This window comes from Malus sylvestris, chromosome 10 (genome assembly GCF_916048215.2).
Source record: "Malus sylvestris chromosome 10, drMalSylv7.2, whole genome shotgun sequence".
NCBI lineage: Eukaryota > Viridiplantae > Streptophyta > Magnoliopsida > Rosales > Rosaceae > Malus > Malus sylvestris.
The window spans coordinates 37,713,113-37,739,332 of NC_062269.1; the positions used below are offsets into that span (position 1 = coordinate 37,713,113).

The 26,220-nt window shown below is 38.0% G+C and overlaps 2 protein-coding genes and 2 pseudogenes across 5 annotated transcripts; 2 read left to right on the forward strand and 2 right to left on the reverse strand.

Moving 5' to 3' along the window:
* The first annotated feature begins 3,072 nt into the window (after positions 1–3,072).
* LOC126584821 (pollen-specific leucine-rich repeat extensin-like protein 3) lies at positions 3,073–6,031 on the forward strand (annotated as a pseudogene).
* Positions 6,032–10,609: 4,578 nt separating this feature from the next.
* On the forward strand, positions 10,610–12,994 carry LOC126584532 (pollen-specific leucine-rich repeat extensin-like protein 3). The gene is made up of 2 exons (XM_050248886.1): positions 10,610–11,802; positions 11,965–12,994. The coding sequence occupies exons 1-2, from the start codon at positions 10,610–10,612 to the stop codon at positions 12,992–12,994; spliced, it is 2,223 nt and encodes a 740-aa protein (XP_050104843.1).
* Positions 12,995–13,428: 434 nt separating this feature from the next.
* LOC126584533 (probable LRR receptor-like serine/threonine-protein kinase At1g07650) lies at positions 13,429–20,117 on the reverse strand (annotated as a pseudogene).
* A 2,570-nt stretch (positions 20,118–22,687) lies between these two features.
* Positions 22,688–25,174, reverse strand: LOC126585308 (uncharacterized). 4 transcript variants are annotated; one of them, XR_007610428.1, is made up of 5 exons: positions 24,920–24,943; positions 24,673–24,763; positions 24,067–24,571; positions 23,695–23,779; positions 22,688–22,936 (listed from the first exon to the last, which is right to left on the reverse strand). XR_007610428.1 is itself a non-coding variant. In XM_050249703.1 (2 exons), exons 1-2 carry the CDS (start codon positions 25,172–25,174, stop codon positions 24,566–24,568), a joined length of 453 nt encoding a protein of 150 aa, XP_050105660.1. The 4 variants fall into 4 exon arrangements, 1 of the variants encoding a protein (XP_050105660.1); XR_007610429.1 differs by lacking the exon at positions 22,688–22,936 and having other exon boundaries at positions 23,289–23,779; positions 24,067–24,139; positions 24,341–24,571; positions 24,920–24,944; XR_007610427.1 differs by lacking the exon at positions 22,688–22,936 and having other exon boundaries at positions 23,289–23,779; positions 24,920–24,942.
* Positions 25,175–26,220: the final 1,046 nt, after the last annotated feature.

Consider the following 26,220-nt stretch of genomic DNA (forward strand, 5'->3'; position numbering starts at 1 on the left):
TTGCTTAACGTTTTCAGTTTTTTTTTCATCTAAAACTGTAAAAATAAGCTGTTTTAAGTGTTTAACTTGTAAATCTTTAAGATTTAATGGTGCGATAAGTAAACTTTGGGTCAGTACACTCTAATGTTTTTCGAGATGAAAGTTTTCTTTACCCTTAAAATTGTAACTTTGAATTCCCTCAAAAAGAAAAATTGTAACTTTGAACAAATGTTAGTTTATAAGTCATACTTGGGTACTTATGTAGTTATATCATTGACAAAAAAAATTTACCGATCTCACATTTCGCAACTATTAAAAATGCTTTAAGATAATCATAAGCATTTTGCAACTATTAAAAATGCTTCAAATAATCATAAGCATTTCAGTGTGTAAAAAATTAGAAACAAAATAAAAGGATACATCTTCCAAATGAATTTAGGAATACAACTATTTAACCATACCAAAAGGTATTTAAAACAAACAAAGAGTTGTCTCCTTTATTTTTCCTTTATTTGGTGGATTGAGCATAGAATTTGAAACAGAGAATTTAGGGAAGGGCCATCAAGTTGGACCTAAGTATTATTGTGTTCATTTTTAGAGTTGTTGGGTGGCCGGCCCTCGAGCCATGTGGTCGAAAGTACTGATCTTTGGCTAAACTCTAGCAGTAGACTCGGATCACAGCCATATTAGCTCAAGATTTGAGTCAGCGTAAAAGTTTTGAAGTCGTTTTTGAGAAGAGATTCTTACAATATCTTAGTCATATCTTATCTTTCTATCTCATGAATAATATGTTTGACAAAAAATTGTTCGGTATTATATCTTATCTCTTATCTCACTCTCATTGTATAACTGTTACATTAATAAAATTATATTTTTTATCTCTCATTCTCATCCATCACATTACCTATATGACCGAAATTTCTTATTACTCTATCTTATTCTTTACGTGACTCATATGATGTACAGTAATTAAAAAAAAACGTAAACGTAATTTTTTACCCAACCAAAAAAAAAAAAAAAAAGAACGAATGAAAGATGAGACCTAGTCATTGTCTGTCAATCATTTAGCCATCAGATACAATTTAGGTAAAAGTTTCTAACAACTCATTGTTGGAAATGTGCCCTAAAGCCAATCATATGATGATACTTTACGGACATTTCACATGTTAAACTAATCTAGTTTAATATAAAGGGCAAAGATTATTGTTTGAGCCGTCTCATATAAATGTTATATGCTTAAACGATAAAGTCCAAGGAATATGTGATTGGGAGAATGCAATCTAATGAAGTTAGATTCATGAGACCATTCTTTCGTAGACACATCCTAAATGTTCCTGATCATAGGATTGTCAATTGGGCATTGACAGTCCGTCAAGATCGGTACGTGCTATGTCTTCTTTCAGGGAGAGTGACTAGTCTCGAGTCATTGGTGTGTGTGACATCAAGACAAGTACGTAGGTGCTCAGTAGAGAATGAGTTCACTGAACGCGATCAACGAAGAGTTCTCATATTCATGTCACATGAGAACTTATGGTTGGGATAATGCAAAGTAGTCCTTTGACCTGAGGCATCACAGTTGTCTTGTGGTTAAGTCCTTGATCTTTGATTATGTCAAACGTCATTCCATTGGAGTGTCCATGGCATCGTTGGGGTTAAGCCACTTAGCCATGGAGGCAAGTGAATGCGCAACAAGGGATCTCTAACCTTCAAACCGTTTGAGGGAGAATACTCTATGATATGATTTAGAACCTCTGGCCAGAGTATGAATGAGATTTAGGAATGCGTTCCAAATCACATTCAAGGTAATCATATAAGCACACGAATCACATTGGATAGTAGACATGAATAAATAAACTATCAAACCAAACAATGTGGTCAAGAGTATTGTATTAGAGAAAGACCGTATTGCATTTGTAATCCCAAACTGAATAGGTTTTCTCTACCTCTTCTGATTAGCTTGGGTAACCATGATATGCTGCAAGGTGTCACTCATGGTTTGTGGAAGCCCTAAACGTGTGTAATCACTAAAGGGAGAATTGAAAGTAAGTTTCAATTCACAATCGATGTAAAATGGTTTTAATCGCCCACTGCCTCGCTAAAAGGAACCTAATGGATCGCACACCGTGTAAGGTGGAGATTGAAGAAACAATGGAGATGAGTAAGAATGATTAAATGGTTTAATCATTTATTTATGGCAATGATTAATTAATATGTTAATTAATCAAACGAATAAGTTCGTTAAAGACCTCGGGATAGTTTTGGACCTTAAGGCCCAATGGGCTTCGAACGTCAAGCCCATTAACTTAAGTTGTATGACAACTTAAAGAATAATGATTCACAAAGCCCCAATTAGTCCAAAATATCCTAATGGCCGGCCATATTGTTTAGGGTAGTGAACTTGAACTTATTTACAAGTTTGCCACTCAAATGAATAAAGGTATAAATATGACTTTATAGCCAAAATTCATTAAGGGTTTGTTTTGGAGAAAATTGGTGAGAACTTGTCTCTCCATTTCTCTCTAAAGAGGTCGGCCACCTTGGGGGTGCATCTTGCAATCCCACTACTCCAAGGTCACTCATTTCTTCTCCAATCTCTCCTTGGTGAAGAGACTTAGAGGTTCTCAATTTTGGGAACTTGGAGAAACCTATTCTTCCATCCAAATCCATAGATTTAATATGCAAGGAATGAAGGCCCTCTCTTTAGGTGATTAGCCTTTGCTTATGCAAAGAGGAATCTACAAAGGTACAATTTCAACTCACTTTGTTTTGAGTTGAGTTTTGGTTCACCAATCTACTAGGCTTTGAATTTCATGGTTAATGTTTTGTTTTTAAGTGCATGCAAGCATGATTCCGCCTTTAATTGTTAATTGCATGCTTATAGATGTTGCTTAAATGAACATGTTTTCACAAAATAATCCTTCACTCATCATGTCCATTACCAAACAGAAACCCTAATTTTAGACATCATTCCAAAAAACATCAGCAAATTGCTGGAACAAACCAAACATGCAGAGAAATTTTTGCACAGCCTCTCATAGAAACCTAACCAAAGTGGCCTCCATCTCAATATAACACTGCCTCCTCCCACTCTCTCCCCCATCTCCTAATAAGTAGCCTTGGGCAAAACCAAGGAGGCAGTGGAAAAATCATGCAGGCCTATGGCTGCTTTCTAGTTAGCTTTTTCCTTTTCTCTTATTTGTCCTCTTTTTCCTCCGCCCTAACCGATGCCGAAGTGTCCTTTATTGCACATCGCCAACTCGTCAGTCTCTTAGAGGGGGTGACATTCCTGACAACTATGAATTTGAGGTTGAGCTTGATTTGAAGTTTCCAAACACCAGGCTTCGACGCGCATACATTGGGCTTCAGGCTTTGAAAAAGGCCGTGTACTCGGACCCTCTGAAAACAACCCAAAACTGGGTTGGCGAGAATGTATGTGCTTACACTGGAGTTTTCTGCGCCCAGGCTCTTGATGATCAGGAAATTGAGGTTGTGGCAGGCATTGATCTCAACCACGCAGACATCGCCGGACACCTTCCTACGGAATTAGGATTGTTGACGGACATGGCTTTGTTCCACATCAACTCCAACAGGTTTTGTGGAATCATCCCTAAGAGCTTTAGAAGGCTAACTCTTCTCCACGAGTTTGATGTTAGCAACAACCGCTTCGTGGGATCATTCCCCGACGTTGTCTTGGAAATTCCCAACCTCAAGTACCTCGACCTCAGGTTCAACGATTTCGAGGGGAAGTTGCCTCCTGAGCTTTTCAACAAGGAACTGGACGCTTTGTTCTTGAATGACAACAGGTTCACATCCACCCTTCCTGAAAATCTCGGCAACTCCCCCATCTCGGTTTTTGTCGTTGCTAACAACCATCTTGAAGGCTGCATCCCCAATAGCATTGGAAAAATGGTGAACACTTTAAATGAGGTAGTATTATCCAACAACAAGTTTACCGGATGTCTGCCTCTTGAAATCGGACAACTTGCAAACATGACGGTTTTCGATATTAGTTCAAACACATTCAGTGGGATTATATTGAAAACTTTCATGGGCTTGGAAAAGGTGGAGGAGTTGGATATCTCACACAACATGCTAACTGGGTTTGTTCCTGAGAGTATATGTATGTTGCCAAACTTAGGGAACTTCACGTTCTCGTACAACTACTTCAATGGAAATACCCAAAAATGCGTGCCAGGTTCTTTGAAAGATGTTGTGTTTAGTGACGCAAACAATTGTTTACTGGACAGGCCAAAACAAAAGTCAACTAAAGAATGTTATGCGGTGGTGAGCAAGCCAGTGGATTGCAATAAGGCAAAGTGTGGCGGTGGACATGGGCCTTCGAAACCTTCTCAGCCTCTGATTGAGAAGCCAAAGACACCAAAGCTTGAACAACCTAAACAAAAACCACCAAAGCCTTCACCTGAACTGGTTCCAACAACTCCTACACCAAATCCGCAACCATCCAAAGAAGAGACCCCCAAGGAACAACCTTCAAAGGATGAGCCACCAAAAGTGTAAGAGCCCAAAGAGGAGCCACCGAAAGTGAAACCTCCCAAAGAGGAGCCACCAAAGGTGCAACCTCCCAAAGAGGAGTTACCAAAGGAGCAACCTTCAAAAGATGAGCCACCCAAAGAACAACCTTCAAAGGAGGAGCCACCAAAGGTGCAAGAGCCCAAAGAGGAGCCACCGAAAGTGAAACCTCCCAAAGAGGAGCCACCAAAGGTGCAACCTCCCAAAGAGGAGTTACCAAATAAGCAACCTTCAAAAGATGAGCCACCCAAAGAACAACCTTCAAAAGAGGAACCACCCAAGGCACAACCGCCTAAAGAAGAAGCACCGGCTCCAGAGTCCGAGGTTCCAATTTTTCCTTCACCAATTGTTGAAGCCCCTCCACCAGAACCCTTTGGGCAAAGTCCCGTCGTTCAAATCCACCTTTAACCACCACTAGTTCATTCCCCTCTACCAGTTGTAGTCTCGCCACCACCTATAGTTCACTTTCCACCACCACCACCACCAATCCATTCACCCCCACTACCAGTTCATTCTCCCCCACCACCAGTTCACTCTCCTCCACCACCACCAGTGCACTCACCTCCACCGCCAGTGCACTCACCTCTACCACCAGTTCACTCATCCCCACCACCGATCCATTCACCACCACCACCAGTCCACTCACTCACACCATCACTAGTCCACTCACATTCACCGCCAGTGCACTCACCTCTACCACCAATTCACTCACCCCCACCACCGGTTCATTCACCTCCACCACCAGTGCATTCGCTCCACCACTAGTCCATTCTCCTTCACCACCAGCGCACTCGCCTCCACCACCCGTTCATTCCCCTCCACCACTAGTGCACTCACCCCTACCACCAGTCCATTTTCCTCCACCACCGCCAGTGCACTCACCTCCACCACCAGTTCACTCACCCTCACCACCGGTCCATTCACCTCCACCACCGGTGCGCTCGCCTCCACTACCAATCCATTCTCTTCCACCGCCAGCGTACTCACCTCCACCACCTGTTCACTCCCCTCCACCACCAGTGCACTCACCCCAACCACCAGTTCATTCTCCTCCACCACCTGTCCATTCTCCTCCACCACCAATGCATTCACCCCCACCACCCGTCCACTCCCCCCCACCACCCGTCCACTCCCCTCCACCACCAGTGCACTCACCTCCACCACCAGTGCACTTACCCCCACCACCAGTCCACTCCCCTCCACCACCAGTGCACTCACCTCCACCACCAGTGCACTTACCCCCACCACCAGTCCATTTTCCTCCACCACCAGTGCACTCACCCCCACCACCAATCTACTCACCTCCACCACCTGTCCATTCTCCTCCGCTACCAGTGCACTCACCCCCACCACCAGCACCAGTTCACTCACCGCCACCTCTAGTCCAATCACCACCACCAGCTTCTCCATCTTTATCACCTCCTGTTCCCATTTTCTCACCACCCCTCCAGACTTCGTCTTGCCATCGACCTTCGGGTTCCAATACTCATCTCCACCTCCGCCAATGTTCCCAGGCTACTAAGCGCACTACGATATCAAACTCATTGCTCGCCCCTGCATGAAACTTTGTTTATAAATATTTACAATCTCACAAAAATACACCCACTTTTGTTAGTTGACCATAGCTTTTAATTCATGACATCAAAGTGTAAATCTTTTCATATGCTATTCAATGCAATAAAAGGACGTTATCGGCAAATTGTATATCCATTTTTTTTTCTTTTGTTTAATTTGAAGAATCTGACGTGTGTGAATGCATACTACTACAAAAGATCAAGCATCACTACATCTAATTCTAGGGTAATTCTAGAGAGATCATAGTCTTCCTTGCAGTTTCCATAATTCTATTATATTACCTTATAACGTTGATTAGTTTTCTAGACCGTCGTAAAATGAGTGTTAGCTCACATTTAAAAAAAAATGTGAGTTTCTTCAAGATCTTTTGTGTTCGTTTTAAAAGAAAAATTTATAAGCTACCATTTAACTCTTAATTAGGGGGTTTTAAGTTTGGAAACAAAATACAATAAAATACTAGCTATCGGGGCCTATATTGATTTTTGACAGCTACAATGGATTTTTGGCGGCCAAAACATCTCTGTAATATCTTACATGAATTTAAAGAAGTTTTATAGTGAAGTGTTAATGCCAGAAAATAGGTTTTATGATGGTGTTTGTGAAACTTTTGCAAAAACAATTGAAACATGATGAGTTACACCTCACAATTCTTGTAAGGCATAATTTGATATATGTCCATTTTTGTAAAGTTCTTATTAGGAGTAGTTCAATTTTGTGTAGGGTGGTGCTCTTCACACATCATTTTTTTTTTATCTTCCACTCACATTCTATAATTTTTGCCTTTTGATCATTTTTAATTCATTTGATCCGACGGTATTGAGACGAGCATGTAGAAGGTAAAAGGGTGTGTGGATAACATTAGGGCCGTCTTTGAGATTCCCTATGCGAAATTTATAAAAGGACTCCTCGTTAAGATAGTTACAAAAAAGTAAGACAATATATTGATGCTAAAAAACAATCACTTAAATCAAAACAAAATTTATCACTCACGGATTGCAAGTTTACAAATGTCATTAATTATAAGTAAAAAAGCTACAAACATAACCTTCATTAAATAATAATAAAAATTCAATCTTAAACAACCAAACATGAAAAAAATGAAAAATAAAAAATAAAAAAATTCAAAACTCTAACTTTAAAGTTTCACTTGAATATTCTCTATAATAAAATTGAAAAAAAAATATCGTTTTCAGGATGTTATTATTAACACTCAAAATATCTCATTGTACTCCAAATTTTTATATTTAAAAAGGAAAAAAATTATTCTTATAAGGGTTCAAATATAGAACATTATTACATAATATTAGATGGCAAAATTTTAGGAGCCCTTCAAATTTGGGGCCTTGTGCCCCCTCTAGACAAGACCACCCTGTTGTCTTATTGTTGAATTATGTCTAATGACAGAGACTCCATGTAAGCATTTTTTTTTGTAACAAATTTATCCCTTAAGTAATTAGTATTATTCTATAATGTTAGTACCAAATTCACGCATCACTATGTGTGGAGAAGATGCACAAACTTGACTGCTTGTAAAAGAGTAAACGCAAGTAAGACAACATTGGCACCATTGGGGTACACCGACCAAAAATTAAGTATCATTTGAGTTTTTGTTACGTTTCATACCTCAGTCATAAATGAAATATATTCATCTACTTATACCACATTTGTTTTTAATCTACCTCTATCACAGGTTCTTTTTGCTAGGTTTTTGTGTTTGCCCTATAACGTTTATAAGTATGTCATACTTTAACCCTAAAATGAAGGTATCATATATGCTTCCATCGTTTTCTCAACCTCTGTGATATTATTATGGTTTTATAGGTATACACAACATATGATTTTTTTTAAAACTATTTTATTTTATTTTATTTAATAAAAAAGTACTTTCGTAGATAATTGTAAGTTTGAATATATATAAATATTTAAAAACTTATGTTACTGGTGCGTTAGTTAAGGATTTTTTTTTTTTGCAGATTAGTTAAGGAATTTAAATATATTCTTTGTTACCTCAAAGAGTGAAATAGGCACAAAAACAAGAAAATATAATTGAACTCACTTAAAATTTAGCATATGATTTTGGACCTCAATCTAAAAACCCATTTTCATAAAATATGTGACAGTTATATTTTTGCAAGATCTTCCCAGTAAGAAAATTAATATAAATTATGTGGAAGCGGTCTTGCAATTTACTGAATCTCATAAGTGTTGTAATTTAAGTTGGAAAACACAAAAAATAAATAAACTAGCAAGGCCTAAAATACATTTCGGAAGCCAGAACGGTTTTTTGGTCGCTAAAATATCTTTGGAATGCCCTGTAAGAATTATAACGGAGCTTATAGTGCAACAAAAATGGCACGGAAATAGATTATATTGTAGAACTTTGCAAAATCATTAAAACTTAGGATTATAACTCACAATATTGTTAAAAATACGATTGTTGAGTACTTGAGTTTTAGCATCGTTTTTGCACGCACATCACAAAAAATGTTAGGTAACGGGCCTACCATTTGGTGACTCTTATAAGTGATTTTTATAGCATTTTATGATGGAGAAATGGAAAAATCTATAATAAAATAGGAATGAGGATCCTCTTTGGATCCTCTTTGTGAGGATCCCGGGGATCTTCCAATTACGTCCATTCATCGTATATTGTATAATTATTTTTCGTCAGGTACTATTTATATTCAATTTTAAATAAAAAAATTTACAATGATTTCTAACTGCACGATGTAAAGAAATGATTGGAGGATCCTCATTCATAAAATAGTGGGATTTAGAGCACATAAATATCCGACATCAATTAAAAAATTTCAACGGCAAATGTGTAATGTTCTGCATACGTTTTATGAAGTTTTGTGCGGCGAAAATGACACAAAAATAGAATTTTCTAGAATTTAGGAAAACCGAGTAAAATGATGGGAGCATTTTTGCTCACCACCATAAACTATGGTGTATACTCACCATACATCCAATTAATTGACACATGTTATTTCACTTAATCTTGGTTAATTTTTTTTCAAAATTGAAAAATTAACATTTAATGTGAAAGTTAACTAGAGTTAAGTGAAATGACACGTGTCAATTGATTAGATGTATGGTAAGCATACACCGTAGTTTTATGGTGGTGAGCAAAAATGCTCCCGTAAAATGATAGCCTACAATCTTTGTGAGCAATGCGTTATTGAGTTTTCATAAGATCTTTTGCCAAATATGCAAAAAAAAAAAAAAAAAAAAAAAAGTTATAGGCCACTTGGAAACAGATCTCCTATATAAATGTGGAATAAATAATGATGTTAAAAAAATAAACTAAGTGAATTTTTATTGACATGTAAGTATTCCTCCATCATTTATTGATTAACACATATAATGACGTTTAGCTCAAAGTGAAGAGCAAAAATATGCACTGAATCATTTTGTAAAGAAAAAGAAAACCAAGAATATGAATGCCTTCGAAGCTGTTTTTGGTATTTGTTGTTCTTGACAGGTACGAATTGCAATGCATTTTTTGCTGCCTTGCTTATGTTCTCTGCATGGTAATAAGTTAATAACCAGTTCATGATATTCTGTTGACTTACATAAAAAGCACGGCCAAAAGTTCAGTGATATATTTGGATGAAAATATTTTGTTTTAAAAAAATGTCTGTCCGGGGCTTGTAACTCCAGCTACTAAGAGTATTTACCTTAAAAATCGAAACAAAGTCGACTTTGAGGGCGTGCAATATGTGCGACTGCATAGGACCCCGACTTTTTAGGGCCCTGAATTTTAATAACCTTTTGTGAAAGTAGTACATGTTTATAAGACGCGGGAATATTAAATACAATAGTGCTTAGCTGAGTTGTCAAGCTTCCATTATTTTCGAATCCCTGCCTTCATGTTTGTTATTTTTGTTTTTATTTTCCAATTGTGGTATTATAGTGTGTTTACATAAGAAGAGTGGAATGAGAGAAATGAGAATTGCACTCATTCCAAGTTATTCAAGTGTTTATTAACACTTGGGGTTTAGGGTTGTTTCTCTGTCTCTATGGGCAACGATCAATATGAAAGAAGAAAATGGAGAAAAGAGATGGGAAAGCTGAAAAGAGTTGGGGGATGGGGTGCAGCGCGGACTTCACGAGAAAGTAAAAAGAATTGGGGGATGGGGAAGAAAAATCAGAAGGGAAGAAGAAGAAGAATCAAGAGTGAAGAATCAGAAGAAGATGGGAAAAAGAGATGGGAAATCTGAAAAGAGTTGGGGGATGGGGTGGGGGCTTTACCAGAAAGAAAAAGGAATTGGGGGATGGGGAAGAAGGCATTACAGGTGAGGATTAGTTTAGGTCTAGTTGTGGTAGATGGATTAGTTAATTCAGTCCAACAAAAACACTAAATATACAGTGCCTAATTTTAAAAAGCCAGAAAGGCAATTACTCAAGTTTGCGAATCCAACAGAGAAATTATTGCACAGCCTCTCAAACAAACCAAACCAAACTGACCCTCCCTCTCAATATAATCTCCCTCGTTCACCAATTTCTCCTCATCAGCCAAAATATGAAGGCTGTCTACTTTCTACTTTCCTTTCTTCTCTTCTCTTCCTTCTCATCATTCTCTTCCGCTCTAACTGATGCCGAAGTGTCCTCCATTACTCGCCGCCAGCTCTTACATTTTCACGAAGGCGATGACCAACGCGATGAAAAAGAATATGAGGTTGAGTTGAACGTAACTTTCCCTCACACCAGGCTTAGACGTGCATACATTGCACTCCAAACTTGGAAAAAGGCAATTTACTCAGACCCTCTTAAAACAACTGAGAATTGGGTTGGTGGTGATGTTTGTGCTTACACCGGAGTGTTTTGTGCCCCTGCACTTGATGACCCGAAAATAGAGGTTGTGGCCGGCATTGATATCAACCATGCAGACATTGCAGGATACCTTCCGGTTGAATTAGGCCTGTTGAGTGACATTGCATTGTTCCACATTAACACTAACAGGTTTTGTGGTGTCATTCCCAAGAGCTTTGCTAGGTTAACTCTTCTCCACGAGCTTGATGTTAGCAACAACCAATTCGTGGGGTCGTTCCCTGAAGTTGTTCTCAAAATTCCCAACCTCAAGTATCTTGACCTCAGGTTTAATGACTTCGAGGGAAAATTGCCTCATGAGCTTTTCAACAAGGAATTGGATGCTTTGTTCTTGAACAACAACAAGTTCACATCCACCATTCCTGACACACTTGGAAACTCCCCCGTCTCGGTTCTTGTGGTCTCCAACAATCGTCTAGAAGGTTGCATTCCTCACACCATAGGAAAGATGGTGAACACCTTGAATGAGGTCATCTTCTCTGAAAACAAGTTTGGTGGGTGTTTGCCTAATGAAATCGGATACCTCTCAAATGTGACGGTGTTTGATGTTAGCTCAAACACATTCAGCGGGATCATGTCGAAAAAATTCGAAGGCCTTCAAAAGGTGGAGGAGTTGAACATTGCACATAACATGTTAACCGGGTTTGTTCCTGAGTGTTTATGCAACTTGCCTAGCTTGGGAAATTTCACATTTTCCTACAACTACTTCAATGGTGAGGCCAAAGAATGTGTGCCGGTTTCTCAGAAGGGCGTTGTGTTTGAAGACACAAACAATTGCTTGCCGGATAGGCCTAAACAGAAGTCAGCAAAACAATGTCAAGTTGCAGTGAGCAAGCCAGTGGATTGTAGTAAGGCAAAGTGTGGAGGTGGATCAGGACCTTCAAAACCTTCCCATCCTACACCAAAACTGCAACCACCTATTCACTATCCACCACCACATGTACAAATGCCGTCATTCCCTGCACCTTCAAGTCAAAGTCCAATTGTTCCAATTCACCCTAAGTCACCACCGGTTCATTCACCACCACCACCACCATTCCATTCTCCTCCACCACCTGTAGCAACACCACCATCACCCGCATCTATAGGGCAAAGTCCCGTTGTTCCAATTCAACCTAAATCACCCATACCACTAAGGCAAACTCCTCCACCACCATTAGTCAACTCACCCCCACCACCAATTTACTCTCCCCCACCACCAGTGCACTCACCCCCACCACCGGTCCACTCACCCCTACCACCAGTCCATTCTCCACCACCACCAGTTCACTCACCCCCACCACTGGTCCAGTTACCTCCACCATCAGTGCACTCGCCTCCACCACCAATCCATTCTCCTCCACCACCAGTCCATTCTCCTCCACCCCTAGTTTACTCTCCTCCACCACCAGTCCACTCTCCACCTCCCCCTGTACAGTCACCTTCACCACAAGTCCACTCTCTTCCACCACCTGTGCACTCACCCTCACCACCAGTCCACTCATTGTCGTCGCCAATCCATTCTCCACCCCCACCAATCCACTATCCACCTCCCCATGTACAGTCACCTTCACCACCAGTCCACTCTCTTCCACCACCTATGCACTCACCCCCACCACTAGTCCACTCACCACCGCCACCAATCCACTCTCCACCACCTGTGCACTCTCCGCCACCGCCAGTCCACTCTCCACCACCACCTGTGCACTCTCCGCCACCGCCATTCCACTATCCACCACCACCTGTGCATTTTCTTCCTCCACCTATGCACTCACCCCCACCACCAGTCCACTCACCACCGCCACCAATCCACTTTCCACCACCTGTGCACTCTCCGCCACCGCCATTCCACTCTCCACCACCACCTGTGCAATCACCGCCACCACCAGTCCACTCTCCTCCCCCACGTGTGCACTCACCCCCACTACCAGTCCACTCACCTCCACCACCTGTGAACTCACCACCACCACCTTCTCCTTCTCCTTCACCTCCTCCCCCGGTTTTCTCACCACCTCCTCCAGAGCTCGGTTTTGTCCTGCCACCTACCTTCGGCTTCCAATACTCCTCTCCACCTCCACCAATGTTCCCAGGATACTAAGCACTCTACATTGTAACTCTTATTTTTATAAATTTTACAATCTCAGAGAAATACACTTTCCACTTTTAGTTAATTATAGCCTGTACTTCATGACATCAAAGTGTATGTAAATCTTCTGCATATGCTTGCTTGTTTCAATAAAAAACATTATTGGCAAACTTTACATTTATTTTTAGTTTGCCTTTTTTATTTCATTTAATTCTTTTCGACGTGGATGAATGAAATTGTCAATCAGATCCAATCACAAATTTAAATATAATTAAAGTTACAAATATTATAATGTAAACGCTATGAACTGTAACTCGCCAATGTTTGGGATTTGTTATAATTTTCATAGTTGCACATAAACATAATGGATTAGAAGAACTTAACACTCGTTAAAAAATGACCTTATGTCTGACGCACTTATGAGTATGAATATGATGATTTGACTATCAAGAATCAAAATTTACCGGATACAAATCTTGGACAGACGAGTGGGAAGAGGGAATTGCTATTGGATCAGATAAATAAATTAAGCTTTCTGTCTCGCATGCACTCCGACTGTTAGATTCGTCTCTAAGGGACTCAAACCTCATTTCATCACCGTAAATACTTGGATTCATGTTCAGTTCATGAACTATAGCTCGACCTTCAAGCATGCTCACTACTGCAGACATTGTAGGTCTTAATGCCGGTGCTGGGTTGGTGCATAGTATAGCGACCTTAATCATTCTCATTGCCTGTTCCTTGTTAAAGTCGGAGCCCAACTTTGGATCGACCAGCTCCATCAGATTTCCAGTCTGTTGTAAAACAAAAGCCTGCAATATACAAAAGACCCTGGAGATGAACAAAAAAATGAAAAAGAACTTCCACAAGAAATGTCTTGATTGTTGTTTTATATGAATTTCAGAACTTTTTCATTTCAGAAATATTTTCCGTATGTCTCCGTCTCCCCCTGCACTCCTTTCATTTTTTTTCCTTCTAGCCGTTGGATTGAAACAATGAAAGGAGAACCAAGGGAAAAACAAGGGGAGATTGCACAAGGGAAAAACGTGAGGGTCGAAATTTTGCCTTTCATGACACCAAATAATAAGTTTCCTACACAATTAAGTTCATTTTCCTGATCAAGTGTAGGATAACACAAAGTTGGATGACAAGTATGTCAAACGGAAAATGACTCCTACCAATTTCATCTGCCAAATGAATGCGATGAATATCTTACCCAATCTAGAAGGCATACATAATTCTCATAGGGCCGAAATTTGATGTTGTTTTTGCCAGATATGAGCTCTAGTGCAACCACCCCAAAACTGTAAACATCGACTTTATCAGTTAAATGTCCCCATAATGCATATTCGGGCGCCATGTATCCTCTGCAACACAAAGGGGAAGTTGTTTTATCATATCCTAATTTAACTGCAGGAGACCAACACTCACTAAAATAACTTTAGACACATATTCTGATCAGCAAATGAAGAAAATCAGTGTGAAAGAGAAGAGTCAAGTACAATTCCCAATGAAATGAATAGATGCTCACATAGTTCCAGCTACTCGGGTGCTAATATGCGTCTTCTCCTCTTCGTCCAGCTTGGCCAGACCAAAGTCGGAGATTTTAGGGTTCAAGTCCTTGTCAAGCAGTATATTGGTAGTTTTGATGTCCCTATGAACAATTTTCAGGGTTGACTCCTCATGCATGAAAGCCAAACCTTTTGCAATGCCAACACATATTTTCTGCCTTGTATTCCAGTCCAATTTCTTTAGGCTTTCCTCTGGACCTGAATTTAACGAAGATAATAACTTAATGACATTCATGAAACGAGTTATAACATACGTATCTATTTTCACTTCTAGATTGTCCAGCTTACCAAATAAACTATGTGCGAGGCTGTTGTTCTCCATATATTCATATACCAACAATAACTCATTTCTCTCAATGCAACATCCATACAATCTAACAAGATTTGGGTGTCGTAAAGCAGAAATCATGCCTACTTCATTCACAAATTCTCGATTTCCTTGCTTTGATTTTGAAGAAAGTTGCTTAACTGCAATAATAGTACCATCTGATAATTCGCCCTGCAAATTGAAATACAACACAATCTGAGGAATTCAGGTCATCCGGAAAACTTTATGTGTCATAGGCAAAAAGAATATAATAAGGAAAAGGAAAGTGCCTACGGGCTTTTTAAGAAAAGAGAGTTATAGAATACCTTGTAAACAGCTCCAAAGCCACCTTCCCCAAGCTTGTTCGCAGCATCGAAGTTGTTAGTGGCAGCTTTGATTTGTTTGAACCCAAAGAAACCAGTTTGCAGATCTAATCCTTTCAGATCTGTCGTTGTGACAAGATTAGCTATTTAGCTCAGTGAACTGATTTTTTTACGGAGAATTTGGGGGACTTTTGGCTTGTAGACAATGTTGGAAAGAATAACCATTGAAAACAAGAAACTACAAGAAGCATATACTCTAGCAAATTTAAATATGGATGTAACTCAAGTTGCTACCTCTTGTTTCCTTTTCTGAACGGTATTTACATTACCTTGTTCCCTAGTAGATGTCCTGCGTTCCTTACAGCATCGTAACCAAAGAATGGCAGCAGTCACAAAAAAAAAGGCACAACGCTGAAACAACTACAACCACAATGTATATCTTCGTTTTGCTATCAGCAGGAGGTTTGAAATCTAGAAGTGAAAGCAGAGAATAGAACAGTGATCAACAAGATTGTAGTCAAAATAATGAGAAAACTTTTAACTTAAATTCTTACCGGACTCCACTGAGATAGCAGATATAAGAGAACCATATATTCCCCTTTCCGGAGCATTACTTGTTCCTTTCCCGGCCCAATAAAAGCGGATCTCTAAAGTCGCAACATTGACAACTGCATTAAATACCTTAATCACTTCCTTATCAACCCCTTGTGCTTCCTTTTCTATATCGAAATCCTTCAATACCAGTTTTTCCTGTAACAATATTACTACAGTAAATCATTCGACTTAAAAGCTAAGAAATAAGGGGAGTGATACATACAAATATTGGGAACATTTGAGGAAGTATATACAGAAATGATTACCTGGATATAGACATCAAAAATTCGTCGTCCAACACTGTAATAAGACCTGTTGTTTCTCATAACTATTTCTGCAAAGTGTAGTTTCACAGTGTAATTTCCGTTTGCTAAGCAACGGGCATAATATGTGAGAGAAAGAGGAGAAATTCGGGCAGTTCTGTACAATTCCGAGTTGTTCATTTTGAGTACAGAGATATTTTTTGCTATATAGTCTTGGTCATAATTTATAAGTCCAAAATCCCCAGTGCTACTAAATCCCCAATTCTCTGTGTCATGAACAAACTTTGCTCCGCCTCCTGAAGCTTCATCGCCATCATACTTGATGTTTCCAACAGTCAATTGTTTTCCACCGCAATTTATATGCACTGAATAATATTCTATACCGGGAAAAACAAAATACAACAGGTAGAATATAGATGGATTTAGAACAATATTTTATATGAAAACAGAACATACACTTCAGATTCTATGACAGGTTTAGTTACCTTTCGAACATGGACTAAGGCAATTGCTAAGAATTCTAAATTGATACATACAAAATAAAGAATCATTAGCTTATAAAGAATGAATGCTGAAAAATGAGTAATCCTGTAAGCCGCATTGAGTTTGAAGCTTACGAGTTGCTCTGTCTGTAAAAACCTTTGAACACGTTACTGATGAAATAAGAAACCAGTCAGTAACGTGTATCAAACAGCAGAATTCATGTCTATCTCAAGCAGGTTAACGAAAAGATGAAGAAATAGAAAAGGCATTTACTCTTACAAGGTTTCTCGACATGTTGTTGGGATAGAGTTCTCCGAAAAATTATTGTACGAAAGATCTACTATGCTGCACATAAACATGAAGTTCGTTCAGCATAATAATCTGTATACCAAGTTTCTAAATTCTTTTAATCATACGCATTCTACTTGTCGAAGCCTTGCAAGCACAGAAACTAAAGTTGCTATGTACGTGATACATATGAACAGAACTTAACCATAATATAAGAAAGATTAAGGATGAAGAAACATACTAGCGACTATCTCTATTTTTTATCCAGTCCGGAAGCCCAGTAAGCAGGTTACTTGTCAGATATCTGATCATTAACAAAAATTATAACATCAAAAGGAAAACTTAAAAAGTTGGATCTTCATGCAATTTGATAGCGAATTTGCACTACTTACATTGTGGCCAATCCCAATAAATTTACAAGATTGGGAATATTGCCTGTCAATCTGTTGAAGCTAAGATCCCTGCAAAACAAAAGGAAGGAGTAAGCAATGAGAACACAGAAGCCATGTACTCATGATATTGATAACACGTAAAAAAAGTTTATCAAATGACAATTCACTAAATCCAAAAAGGAACTGAAAATACTGAGGTCGAATCTTGATTTTCTATCCGTATAGTAATTGAATCTGTTAAAAATAGGTAACATTTTCCCCCTATTTTAACACTATGATGGTTAAACTAGAGAGCAGAAGAAGAACAGAAGTAATACAAAACTTGCAGACTTGTCATATTAGAGATATATTGAGGGATTTCTCCTCTTATATTGCAGCTCCTTAACATCCTGCAATGTGAAGCAACACATATAAGAAAAATTATTCACGCGCACACACACACATACGTGGATTATTCCAATCGAAAACAATACTAAAGCCGTAAAGATAGCTCACAATGTCTGCATGTTTGTCATATTTGATAAGTTCGGAAAATCTGCACTCACACCGCTTAAGTCACTAATGCATCTGCAAAAGATGATCTCAAGTTAGTGATTTGGTGTACAAGTCTCCCCAGCCATGATATTTTAAAAGAAATATGAAAAGAATCCGAAAGTATAATTGGGAACATAGAAGACGGGACTCACAGGTATGTCATATGCTTCAATGCACTAAGGCTAGAAGGGATAGGCCCTTCAAGACCACTCCCTTGCATCTCTCTGTAAACAACACATTCGGAATGGATTAGATTAGCGAAGATAGAGACTTACAATGTGTGCTAGAAAAATCTCTTACAGCATCTGAAGTTCTTTCCAACTGAGAAAATAGTCAGGTATCCTTCCAGTAAAGTTGTTACTGCCAATCCAACTGCAAAAAAAGTGACATGAACCTGATATGTTCCCGAAAATATCTTAGTTATGTACAATACAATAAGGCCACTTACAGTACTTTCAGTTTAGTCAGATTAGTGAGAGCCACAGGCAACTCTCCTGTTAGATTGTTAGCGCGGAGATAGCTGCAGTTAAACCCGTGCCAAGTCAAACCATTGTCAGTTTAATGTTTTACTTGGTTGTGCAAATAAAAAAAAAATCAAATATGAAGTTTCAAAAAAAAAAAAAAAAAAAAAAAAAAAAGAGGATGAAAGAAGAATGCCAGACAGAATCTCCATGTTAACCAATTTCCCCAGCTCCGGAGGAATAATTCCGGAAAATAAGTTGCTTTCCAAAGCCCTGAAAGCATGGTCTCTTCACAGTCACGACTCACAACCAAATGGTACATCAAATTAAATGTAAATGAGATAACATTGGGTATGAAGATTCAAAGCATACAAAGCTTGGAGAGTAATCATGTTTCCCAAATAAGCTGGGATTGGTCCTGATAAGTTGTTCACGCTGAGAACCCTACACCGCGTACATTCAATTCGTTCAATCATTGGCAGGAAAACTTAAAATAAAAGATCTCATTCATGAGTGAAGAAGACACTTACAGAAATTCCAACTTCGTAGAAGTCCATTCGCGCGGTATTGGACCACTAAGGTAATTTTGGCCCAGATTACTGTGAGCAAAGAAGAAATAGGTTTGAGGTTTAAAATCTAAAACCGAAAACAAATAGGGTTAAGCTATTCATACACTTTCTTAAGGTAAGGTAGCTTGGCTAGCGATGGTGGAAGCACACCGTCAAGTTCCTGTGCTGTAAGAAAACTGCAGGACGAGGAAAAACAATTCACAAGTTATAATTTCGTGCTGAGAAGCTAAAATCTGGTGCTAAAAGCTTTTAACAAACCGGATTGAAGGAGAAGTTCTTATACGCTCTTGTATACAATGCAAGAATTGATTACTATCCAAATCGATGCAGAAGTTCAGTTTTATGGTTAAACCCAAATTTTGGTAACCCAAACATTCAGTTTCTCAAATCCACGAATGCCAAAAGGCAATTGAAATTACTGCAGAGTTTCTCCAAGTGAAGGTTACACAAAAAAAAAAATGTTTTTGAGTTTCTATTTATTTTTAACTAGCACTATATTTTAGCAGCATATCAGTGTGCAAGCAGCTGCATGCGGGTTATACTAATCGGCTTCTCTCAACCGAGAGTCAGATAGAAAAGTAAAATTAGGGAGACCGGGTTGATACAGCTGAAAATGTATTTCCTTTTCAGTAGGGATTGGCCGAAGTTTTTCGTTTCTTGTTTACAAATTTTTTTGTTTGGCTGGGTTTTAAGTTGCTTTGATATGTATCATAGATTCATAACCTAATTGCTTTACTTGCTATTGAAGCCTCTGACCCAATTACGAGCAAACATTGTAATCTATATCAGGAAAATGATTTATAGTTCAACAAGATTAAAGGGGCATAGTATATACACGTACATGCTTTCGACGTGGCAGACGTCGACAGAGATGGAGCAGTTGCAGAAGAGAGTATTGTTGTACTGATCCGTATGTGGGGTTGAGAAAGTTGGAATATTGCTGCATGGGTCGCTGAAATTCCAGTCCTTTTTATTCAGTTGCGCAGCTATTTCTCGAAGTGCTTCCACTGCCATTACAAACACCAAATTTGCCATACACCAAAACAAAAATAAAAACTTATGAAAAGGTTAAAAGTTTTTTGACAATCAAAAATGCTTTTGACTTGCAGAAGCACTAACAAAATTTTTGACGTGTTTCTAATAAGAGAAATATATACAATCTCAAAAGCGCTTATGAGTAAAAGCGTTACATACAAAAGCAATCCTAACAAGTTTTAAAGTAGTAGAAAACGGCCTACCCTCATCATCTGGAAGAGTCATGCTCTGCGCCTGTCCTTTTGAGCTGACTGTTCCCATATTGCTCGTTAGCAATGCGAGCACAATAACATGGCTGAGAAAGATCACGTCCATTTTTCTTCACCACCAACTTCACAAGCAAGCTCTATATCAACTGTGTAATCCCTTTTTATAATATTGTCATCCATGGAATCATGAACTATCAAACTTCCGAAACTTCTCTCACTTTTCAAGCGACCCTTCGTTTTTAATTTGTTTGTGATTAGACTTTGATTCATTCTCCTTTGAATTGATTATCCAAATTTCGAGGCCCCAACACGTGCACATAAGAAAGTGCAATTTGCGCATGGTTAGTATTTTTTAAACGTATTGATGACTTGTAACTCAACTCAAGCAGTTGAAAATTAGCGTTTATTCATATGTGCCAAAGGATCCTCTCCGGATCCACTTTGTGGAGATCCTAGGATTCCTACATCTTAGTTGTTCATCATACATCGTACAGTCAATTTTCATCAGGTACTATTTATGTTTAATTTTGAATATAAAAAATCAAATGATTTCTGACCGCACGATACTCAATAAATGAGTAAAATGTGAAAATTTCTAAGATCTCTACAATTTAAATCCGAATAAGATCCAAATCCATTTATGTTCTATTCATTTCGGGTAGGTTCTATTCCCCTCTCCTCAGTGTACGTGTTTAGAAACGCGAGGCTGTACTTGATTGTTTTTACAGGCTGGTTGTGCTTTGGAATGTGTAAGAGACAACAACTGCTAGGCGCATACTACGACTTCTTAATAAACAAAAAATATGAAAGGCCTCAGGTTCGATATTCTGAATTAATGAGTCTGCTTAACTATAATCACAAACAAAGTGAAATTTCTCATAATCCTTTCGGATCCGAAAGAGGTGGATAACCATAAATCAGTTGTCTCCCTTTTAATTAAAAAGGAAGAGACAACGACTGCTGGATTAGTGCTTAGGTTTACTAAGGTCAACCAAATCGTATACAAATCAAGTTGACCTTGATTCTCTCAACATTGCTGAGAAGACTAAAGTCAATATGTTTAATCTCTCCCTCTTATTTTCCTAATAATGACTTATTTATTTCAATTCACATATTATTCAAACTGTGCATTTCCTTTGTAACAGATATACTATTAATGAATTTCTATATATACTAAAATTCCTCAGGAGGAATTTGTAAAACGTGGTGGTGGATGAAGTGGCAGCGGCTGCTGTCTGGGTTTTGGGTGAGCAACAGCGATTTGGATTTTGGGTTTAGAAGGATGTGGAATAAACATGGGTGGTGAAATGGGCATTTTAGTCTTTTTACTGTTCCACCGTAAAATAAAGAAAGGAAAAGAACATTTGAAGAGGGCAAATCCATCCTTTCACCGTGCTTAAGAACAGTAAATCTGTTGAACTGAATTTTAGTATATACTAGATAATAAGCCCGCGCGTTGCAGCGGGAACCAACTGTCATGTATGAACATAGGGACACGTGAATGAATGACGTAGATAAGATAAGCAGCTTGGTTTTTATATACATTTAACTTAGTATGGCTTATTCAGGTACACCAAGAATCGCCACTATATTTAAAATGAATTTGGTGGATTAGAAACACAATAATCTCACGCAACTAAGATCATCTAATACTTTCAACACTATTTGCAACTCAACTACAATACCTATTATTGATTAAGAATTAATTCCTAACCCACTACTCAAAAACCTAAATTCATAAGAAAATGAAGAAAAAAAACATGAGCAAAATTTTTGGTAAAACTCAATAATTGTTTCTAAATATACCTTCTCAGAATTTCAGCACTGCTTTGATGATCTATAAAGAAGGCAGCTTTGGAGAGTTTGGAATCGAAGTAAGGCATCAATTTTGGTCGCGGTGAACTCGTCCCGGAACTTCAGAAACCCAAATAAAAAATGTGATGATTAAGTAGAGCAGCAAATGATTACACATATGTATATATATAGAGATAAACACACAAACACAAATTAATGTTTCAATTTGTATATTTATCAAAAGCTTAAACCTCCAACTAATCATTCTCTCCCAGAGGTCATCAGAAATGTGATTCGTCTGAGAATCGACGTTTAAGGAGAGGATTTGTTCGTCCCCAGGAAACCACAAATACAATCAAATAAGCTGCCAAAAGAACATTAATAAATGAAAATTACAAAACAAAGAAATAATGAGAAACCAAAATATGCATCTCAAAATCTAATCACTTTTTAGCCTGCTGGCCATTTTTAGTTCTTGAATTTAGACAGTTAAACCATGACTCAGCACATGAATGAAGTGAGAGCGTGAAAGATAAGTGGGGCAAACTAAAAGTCATCATCGAGTCATGCATTAACTTTCAAACTGTTCCAAAATAACTAACATCTTTAACAAATGAATAACTTAAATGCTTAAGTTAGCCATAGGAAGCCTGCAGAACAAAGTTAAACATGAAGAATGAATAAAATGACAGACAGATTTAAACAGCATACCAAAAAAGGCGTGCAACGCTGAATTCTTCTCGACTTGCCTATTTAGTGAGTTATTGGACCTATTTAGAGAGTTACTGGACTGAAATGAAGCCAACTCTGTAACAGAGAAACAAATGGAAAAGTCAAAATCCAGAAATCCAACTTTAACTCAATCAAATATAATAACCAATGAAAGTTGCAAGCTCCAAATACTGAGCAACATAGACAAAGAAATTTGTTTTTCAAAGACTTAATTGGTGTTCTATTTTATTAATTATCATTTGGGAAAGGAAATTTGAGACAACACCTTATCAAAGAGATCCATGTATGCATTTAAGTCATGGTACAATGGGCGGCATTCGCTGCTGCAGTGATCTAATGCTTTGGCAATGTTCAGAGCAACTGTTAGTCGTATAGCCCACTCAATGGTCTGATTCTCCCCTGTCAAGGAAGTGTGAGGTGAATTTATACCTGAAGCGCTTTGAAAAGATATAGGCAATAAATTTCAGAGGTCACTTGTTAGGAATATGAGAATGGGAAAAGCAAAATAGCAGTCACAATTTGAAATGAAAATAGCACACGTGTAGATAATAAATCAGCTTTGTGAAAGTGGTTTGAGATCAGAATATTATGCTCAAGCAGATCAAATGCATTCTTCAAAGCGATGAATGACAAAAAAAATCAATATCTTACGTAAAAGAAGAGAAAATTATATATTTGCAGGACTGTGGCCTCATCCAAAAGTCTAGCCAAAACATCTTAAAAGTAGTAGTCGAAAGTAAGAATTGAAACTGAAGAAGTAGGAAAAACAAAATGGTTAAACAGAAAACATGCAACTTTGAAATATCCAACTTTATATGTCAGGTTTATCTTTGACAACACCATGGCATCTTTAATCGGTATGGCCTGTGCAAAATGAAATTGTCAATCCTGATTCACAGAGAAGAAAAGATAAACTCCCATATAAATTAAGATGCTATCCAACATCCCTAGTCCTTGTTAGCTCCCAATCCCAATCGAAAATCCCAACAGCACAAACATTATTAGCCCTAACAACGTATAAATCTATATGCACACATATATTCACACAAAAATATATTTACGCACGTATATTTATATACACGGACAACATTGAGTTCAATCCAAATCTTTAGTCCAAACAATGTACTAAACACATAATAAACATAAATCCAATGTACCTCCAACAGAGACTTGAACCATCTTCCGAGAGTCACCGTAGCCTTCCTTTGCCCTTTTTCTCTTTCTAATCTCTGTAGATTTTATCTGGAAACATAAATAAACTGCAAAATCACAACTCACTTATACTGGATCAATGTTTTGCTCTGAAATCTCTATTTTAGACTTAGTATCGAGAAACGAAGATTCTTATATGCAAAAGATAACTCATTCATCACAAAGCAACAATACATTTGCAGTAACTGTTTAAATCAGAACATATGATTATCATGAACTGCAGCATTAGCATTCTAATTAGAAACTTGTAGCCATAAAATTGAACATTTCACTACCGTGTTTGATCGCATCAAAACAATCCGATTATCGATAATTACCTTAGCATAAGCTTGAATTTCTCTGGCAGTCATATCCAAAGCAAGTGCATAACCTTACACCATCCGATTTTCGCTAATCAGATTTAAACTTAAAACCAAATCATTAACAGCATCATTATATTAAAACTAAATCATTAGCAGCAGCATTATTAACTGATTAATAAAACTAAATCATTAACAGCAACACTATTAACCGATTAATTAACTGACCTTCAAAAAATAAAATAAAAAGTGATTAATTAACAAATAACAGTAACAAAAATTACAAATTTACCCGCAACGTAATCCATGGCGGTGGATTGCGGAACATTGCGAACTTTCTGAGAGATGATCACCGCCACCTCATGGTCCAACGATAACAGAGGGTGAGGGACTTCGATCATGCCGCCGTTTATCAAGTAAGACAACGTCGGTTTGAGGAAAAGCACGGGCTCCTTCACAAATCAGAATTAAGAGAGGAACTGGTTGCTTTGCATTCTTCGCAACCCACAGTTTTCCCTCATATCTGAAAGTTCCCAAGAGAGTTAAAAGAGCGGAAGGAAATAATAACTGAACATTCTCCATGTTCTACATAAAGCTCATAATTAATTTTAGAAAATAACTTACTTGGCACGAATAAATTCCTCTGTCCCACTTCTGTCAAAATTTGGTGGCAATTCTTTTTCCCAATAACTGTTTCCCTTTTCATTACCCATGGCTGCACAAAAGTACATAGAGTTAACTAACATGATAATGAATCAGAACATAGTAGTCAGAAAAGATTAAAAATACACAAAGCAAGAACGTGCACACTGAACTTATGTTTTCTAACAATCAAAGCACCCTAATAACAAAACAATGGAAAATCACAAACCTGGAAGGTCCTCTTGCACTCATCAACCAAGACTCTGAGCTGATTGAGCAGCTGCCAGACCATCTCTCGCCGATTCAAGAGCAAGCACACCATTAAAAATCTCAAAAAAAACCGGAGCTGCTTGTTGGCCAAGCTCAGGTCCTCAAACATGCCCTCCTTGAGTACTCTCTGCTCAGAATAACCTCGTGGAATTACCTCGTGTGCATAAGGAAGAAACTGCAACTCAATGAGACAGACCACTGTAAAGTAACTCATAGTTCACACTCCAAATTATAAAAAAACAAATGCTAATCAATACAATGCAGATAACACACATTTCACCAGAGTTAATCCAATAAAATCACAAATCAATATAGGCATCTATAAAGAATTTAAATAACCAAGAGATGGGTGAACGAATCAAAGAAGTTTGATTTTCACTTATATTCAATTCATCTGACATCAAGAGCCGCTTTACAATCAAAAGGATGAACTTAAAAGTTTTTATTCACAAAAGTTGTAATCTCAAAAAAATAGTCTGTTTGCATGTAAGAAACATAAGCGGCATGCAGTTCACATATGGTCTGTCAAAGCACCAAAAATTACAAAAGAAGACTAAGAGAATCCACACTAAACAAAAAAGAAAAGAAATCCAACGAATCCCGCATTGTTTCATAAATATAATATTTACTCAGTATCACTATTGTGGCAGATTTTTATGACACTACGACACATACTATATGACCAACTTCATTTCTCACTCTTTTTAGACTAAAGTGATTTTAAAATGAAGGCTTACAATTTATTGAACTAACAAATCTAAAGCCACATACATATATGCCGTTGAAACTCATATGGAACGTACCCAAGAGAGTATCTGAGTTTCATGGTAGAAGCCGCTGAAAATAGTTGGATACAAAGGCCTACCAATCGATCTACAAATGAGAACCTCCACAGAACCAGACAGATCAATTCCATCAACTATAGTACACAACAATGATCTCTCAAATAAAGCTAAAGAAAATATTTATAAAAAAAATTAAAAAAGGGAGAATGTTGAGTTATGTTCGACGAATACGTAACAATACATTCGCGTGGGATTTGTAGAGAGACGATCTTCCCAATACGGGAACTCAAAAAGAGGAGAAGCTTAGAAAGTTTAGGACAATAATTTCAGACTCAGGAAAAACTGAAATTGAAGGCACATGAAAAATTGAGCGCGCTAGATTACCTGTAGTTGGACATAATAAAAATCCATCACAAACTTAAGAAAAAAAAAAAAAAAAAATATGGCCCTGAAAATCCCAGAAGAAGTAGATGAC